Source organism: Galeopterus variegatus, unplaced genomic scaffold, assembly GCF_000696425.1.
Source record: "Galeopterus variegatus unplaced genomic scaffold, G_variegatus-3.0.2 Scaffold5871, whole genome shotgun sequence".
Classification (NCBI taxonomy): Eukaryota; Metazoa; Chordata; class Mammalia; order Dermoptera; family Cynocephalidae; genus Galeopterus; species Galeopterus variegatus.
This window is the reverse complement of record NW_007731982.1, coordinates 94,753-100,202: the sequence shown is the minus strand read 5'-3', so window position 1 is coordinate 100,202 and position 5,450 is coordinate 94,753. Positions and strand designations below refer to the sequence as shown.

The 5,450-nt window shown below is 42.2% G+C and overlaps 1 protein-coding gene across 1 annotated transcript; it reads left to right on the top strand.

Annotated features, from left to right (window-relative positions):
• The first annotated feature begins 1,397 nt into the window (after nucleotides 1-1,397).
• ATP5G3 (ATP synthase, H+ transporting, mitochondrial Fo complex, subunit C3 (subunit 9)) lies at nucleotides 1,398-4,511 on the top strand. Its single transcript, XM_008590146.1, has 5 exons — nucleotides 1,398-1,432; nucleotides 1,622-1,733; nucleotides 2,759-2,836; nucleotides 3,370-3,563; nucleotides 4,247-4,511. Exons 2-5 carry the CDS (start codon nucleotides 1,695-1,697, stop codon nucleotides 4,359-4,361), a joined length of 426 nt encoding a protein of 141 aa, XP_008588368.1. The 5' UTR covers nucleotides 1,398-1,432; nucleotides 1,622-1,694; the 3' UTR covers nucleotides 4,362-4,511.
• Nucleotides 4,512-5,450: the final 939 nt, after the last annotated feature.

Below are 5,450 nucleotides of genomic sequence, written 5' to 3'. Positions count from 1 at the left end.
AGAGAATAGAGGAGGAGCAGGTTTGGGCTAAAGGGGTGCCAGCCTGCTAAAACCCACCTGTAAACCCAAAAGGCGCCAGCTGAAGCCCACCTGTAAATCTAAAAGCGCCACAGATAACCAACAGTTGATCCTATCACAATATCTGTTCAAAAAAAACTGTATAAAAGCTGCTTGCATTGTGAATTCGGGGCGCTCCTGTCCTGAAAACGGGGCAACCTCCAGCACGCAGGAAATAAAAACCTCTTGCTTGTGCATCGATCTCTGCCTCCTGGTCTTTGTGAGATGAGCCTTCCCATCAAGTTAAGATTTGTGCTTTTAGGCTGGTCTTTCAGGGCTTCTTCCCAGGGTTGCTGTTAGATGATATTGCAACTTTGTGCTAAACAGTAAAAGGTTGATCCTCTAGGTTGATGTTGTCTCATGCCAGGGCTCTAGGCAGAAAGGGCTGGAGTTCAGTGCTCAGCCATCTCCTTAGCTGGGCATCCTAAAGTTTAATCTTTTATGTTGACTTGTATCACTTCCAGTAGCCATTTAGTAGAACTACTAAATTAAATTGACATAATTCAAGGATCTAAAAAGACCAGAATTTCAATGAGAGCCATTTTTCTGAGACATTTGTGCATTCATTTGAAGAAAACGATCTGTCCAAAGTTACCAAAAACAGGTGTTAACGTTGAGTAGGTTTTGGAAATACAAAGACTTTTTTCAGTCCCAAACCTTACATGAAATACATTACAAACCCTTAATTCTTCCAATCATAGAGCTAGAAGAAAAGGTGATCACTCTCACTTTACCCAGTGGCAACTTTGTGTCCAAAGCCACAAAACTCTTGGATCTACTCATTTGCTCATTCCTCTTTCACCTGAAGGACTAGCCATACTTCTGGACCCGTTTTCGGGTTCCTTGAAAGAAATATCTTCACTTTGCTGGAGACCCTAGTTTCTTGCCAAGTAGTGAACGAATCCCTTTCCTCCCCTCACACCCGCCTATACAGTCCCATTTCACAGAGGAGGAGAACGACCAGAAAGAGGGTCCTTCTACTAAACAGAAGTAGCAACTGATAAAAGGACAAATCTCAACGTAACAAAAAGCCCCACTCTCCTCCAGCCGGTTCAGATTAAAGCGAAACAATCCTTTCGGTCTTCTCTGACAGGCTAGTCTTCAAATTCTTTCTGTCTCCTCTTTACCACCCGCTGCCCGCCAGCCGCTCGTCGGGCGTCCGTCGTTGTCCTTCCCAACTGGTTACCAATAAAGTTGTTACAAAGTGACCTTGAGCGTCTTCCCCGGTGCACCCAATACCCCGCCTTCTCCATCCGGGCGCCGCGGCACGGATAAGAGCCTCTCCGCGCCTGCGCGCCGAGCCTCACTCCTTCGACCTCTGCCGCCGTCTCCTCCGCAGCCGCCGCCGCCGCCGCCGCCGCTACTTTCCGGGAAGGTAAACGAGCGAGCGCGGGAGCCCGGCCTGGCCGGGGCAGAGCAGCGCCCAGTAGGGATCCATTCATTCTGCTGGCGCCTCGCTGGGCACGAGGCCCAAGCTGACGGCGTGCACGGGAGCCCGCGGGGCCTGGGTGGGAAGGACAGGCCCCTAGAAGGCCCTTGACCTTAAGCCTCTTTGCTTCCGCAGAGAGAAAGCGGGAGAGGAACGCGCGTCGCCTGTCACCCAAGTCCTCCAGCCGCGCCGCCCCGAAGAGTGTAAGATGTTCGCCTGCGCCAAGTTCGCCTGCACCCCCGCTCTGGTGCGTAGCCCAGGCTAGGCCGGGGTACTGAGGGCCGGGCCTCTTAGCCTGGAGCGTCCATGTTGCTGAATGGGGCAACGTGCGTGCGGGGCACACCGCCCTTTCGGGAACAGCTTTCTTACCCCTTAACCTGATGCCCTTTTCTTCCTTTCTTCCTAATCCTAGAGCATGTCAGTCTTCTCTCCCAATGGGGCGGTGGAGAGCAGCCGAGGCCTAGCTGTCAGGCTCCATTCGGTGTAGGTCAAACCCTCATTGCTCCTCCCGGAGCGGCCCCCTACTCCACCTCCTCGGTCTCTTTTGGGTTGGAGTAGGGCGTGAAGATTGGGGTGGTGGGGAGGACGTAGGGGGCCGCTGAGGCCTCGTTCACCGCAGCAGCCCTCTCCAGTGCTTGTCTGTAGGTCAAACTCGCTGCTGCAGAGGGAAGGACTGTGTGTCTCACCGTGTGTGGGTGGAGGAAGATGGTGGGGTAGCCGAAAGTCTTTCCTCCTTCCTGCCTCTGGGATATTATTTCCATAACCGTTTTTGAAGGCTTTAGGTTAAGTCTAAATCTGGAGGGTTTGCAGAGAATCAGGTTTTTGTTCTGAAAGGATTTTCTGTGACCTTAATTTAGTGGACACTCAAAGGCAGAGAAGCCGAACTGGAATATGTCCTTACGGTCACAGTATTTCACCAATTATTCTTAAACTAATGTAGAATTGCTTGAACTCCTTTATTTTATGATTAATGGGCATGTGGGAATATTTTGGAAATGGTGGGAGCTCATATTCACTGCTGGACTATATTAGAATTTCTGCTCAGAATATTGCAAATAGATTATGTAGCAAGCTTTACCATTTCATTAGCAACTTTAAAACTTTGTTAAAATTTTTTCATGTATTGAAAATGACCAAACAGCCAAGATGAGTCAATACAGAAAAGTCTCTGATTCATTTTTGCTGCTTGCTTTTTTGAACTCCTGGTACAAGAAAGGTCATTGAAGTCTTGTCTGCATTCTTAATACTTGGAATCTTTTTTTTCGTTAATAGATCCGAGCTGGATCGAGAGTTGCATACAGACCAATTTCTGCTTCAGTGTTATCTCGACCAGAGGCTAGAACTGGAGAGGTAATAGTAGTAATAAGAAAAACTAGGTAACACTACCAAATAAGTCTTATGGTTTTGATAGAGTGAAGGAAAAAGAACCTTGTTAATGAATGGCTTGAGGGCAATCCTCTTCCACCCTTTTATTGAAAAAATATGTAGAGGATGAGCCAATAAGAAACTTCAGTATCCAAAACTTATCCACCTGAATTGGCCAATAAATATTGTATTTAGTATTTATACTTAAGTCTATAGTTTTGAGTTGCCTATATTTAAGAAATATAATAGCTACGGTTGTGGGAAAAACTTATTCTATTGAAAAGCATATTCCTATATGCTGTTTCTTCATTTTCAACAACCTTATAAGGTGTGGATATTGTTACTCCTAGTCTACAAGATTGGAATTATTCCAAGCTCTCTTGATTTTTCTCTTGTCCATGCCACTACCTATTCACACTTAGCTACAAAATAGGTTAGTAGTTATCATTTTCACAGTATAGTAATTAAATTAGCTGTGAATACTGATTTGACCTTTGCCTTTATTTCCTATCCTCTAGGGCTCTACAGTATTTAATGGGGCCCAGAATGGTGTTTCTCAGCTCATCCAAAGGGAGTTTCAGACCAGTGCAATCAGCAGAGACATTGATACTGCTGCCAAATTTATTGGTGCAGGTGCTGCAACAGTAGGAGTGGCTGGTTCTGGTGCTGGTATTGGAACAGTCTTTGGCAGCCTTATCATTGGTTATGCCAGGTAATCATTTCCATCCCCGAATAAGTTAAAGAGCATGCTTGAAATAGTTGGAAGTTTAGAAAGCTAGTGAGATAATAATAGCAACTTGTGTCTTGCATATAATGCAAAATATAATTTTGAGGGCTTTGTATGCATTATCTCACTTAATCCTCACAATACCCCTTGGAGATATACTTTACCTATGGAGGACCAGAGACACACAGGTTACACTACTTGCCCAAGTTCATAGCTAGTAAGTGTCAGAAAATGAATTTTAACTCAGTCTGACTTCAGAGGCTGCACTCCTAATTGTTAACCTGTACTGAAATATAATTAATAGAGCACATTCTTTAAAAGTATCACTTTCATTTGGTTATTTAAGACCTTATTTCTAAACTGTCAGATCTTAAAAGGTATAGAACATACTTTAAGAGGGATAAGAAAAATGTCAGAACCCCTCAAAATGGATGAAAACTAACTATTTATGTTGACATGCAGAGACAGCTCCCTACCTTTATGCTGTATGAGTAGGATTGGGGAGCAAAGAGTATCAAAGGCAGAAGCAAAATATCTAGGCAAATACTTTTCCAGTAGACTTTCCAGTTTATAAAGATCCCCACACTAGTAATTTGATTCTTTAACATTTACCAAACATGTCAAAACTAATATTTCAAAGTAACAGTCATATATGTTGTCTCTTTTAGAAACCCTTCACTGAAGCAGCAGCTGTTCTCATATGCTATCCTGGGATTTGCCTTGTCTGAAGCTATGGGTCTCTTTTGTTTGATGGTTGCTTTCTTGATTTTATTTGCCATGTAACAGAAATGTTGTACTGCTTGAAATGTTGGCATTCATATTAATTACGGATGTAATTCTGTGTATCTTACTGTGACTCCGAAAACTGTAGAGTTGGTGTCATGGAAATGTACATTATTTCCAAAGTCATTTCATTAAAGATGAAAACTTTAATTTTTGCTGTGATTTGTACTTACCTAAATTTAGATCATCACAAAGAACATGCATTCAGACAGATGCTGTCCAATTCAGAGGAAGTTACAGCAGTTGCCTAAAGTAATTTTATGAGAATTCTTTTATATAATATTCTGCATAATATTGTAATCATAGGGCTTTTGTTTATTCATAGAATGAAGAAATATTTGAGTGCTTTGACCTTCTATGAAATATGATTAATTAAACCAAGACAGATAATTTCAAGATGGTTTTGTGTTTTTAAGGGCTAACATGAATTGGAATAGTTGGAAAGAGAATGATCTTCTAAGACAGACTCGAGTGGTCTTATGTAGCTGGATATACAAATAAAAATCATGTCAGCTTTTTAGGAGTTGAAGCCTTAAACTTGGGGCAGTGTGATTTTTGTTTTTCAGTAAGTCTCACATTAAGCAATTGTGTGTGTATAATGAATCTTCTCTGTCTTTAAGAAGAGACTCAATCTAACTAGCAGCTAGTTTCTTACTTGAATAAGACTCTTATTAAAAACCAAATATCAAAAAGTAAACTGAATTGGCTACACTTTTAATACCAAAAGTTTATAAAGCAGTGTTCATTATTACTGCTGCTAACATGTTTATAGAGGTAGTCCTTGGAATGATGGTTCAACAGTATTTAGCTTCTAATACTGCATGTTGCTTCTTGGTCAAACTTCCAATCAAAAGGAAGAAAGTGGTGCTACTATAGGAAGACTTAGTTTTCCCCCTAGCAAATATATTGTACCGTTATATTATTTCTCATCTAAGTTTCAGGGTTTATTTGAAGGTTAAGGAAACAATTAAGAAAGGTACATTTTACTCCTTTAGTGTCCTCAGCCTAATTGGATTTCAACTGAGAACAGTTGGTTGTCAAGACTTTCTCAAGTGTAGTAGGAAGACACCTCCATCAGAATCACCTAGG

Bases quoted from the DNA above. Each gene is read 5' to 3' on its own strand.
- ATP5G3 (XM_008590146.1), top strand. From the start codon at position 1,695: ATGTTCGCCTGCGCCAAGTTCGCCTGCACCCCCGCTCTG. The intron at 1,734-2,758 runs GTGCGTAGCCCA...TTTCGTTAATAG, and splicing joins TCGCCTGCACCCCCGCTCTG to ATCCGAGCTGGATCGAGAGT. The intron at 2,837-3,369 runs GTAATAGTAGTA...CCTATCCTCTAG, and splicing joins CAGAGGCTAGAACTGGAGAG to GGCTCTACAGTATTTAATGG.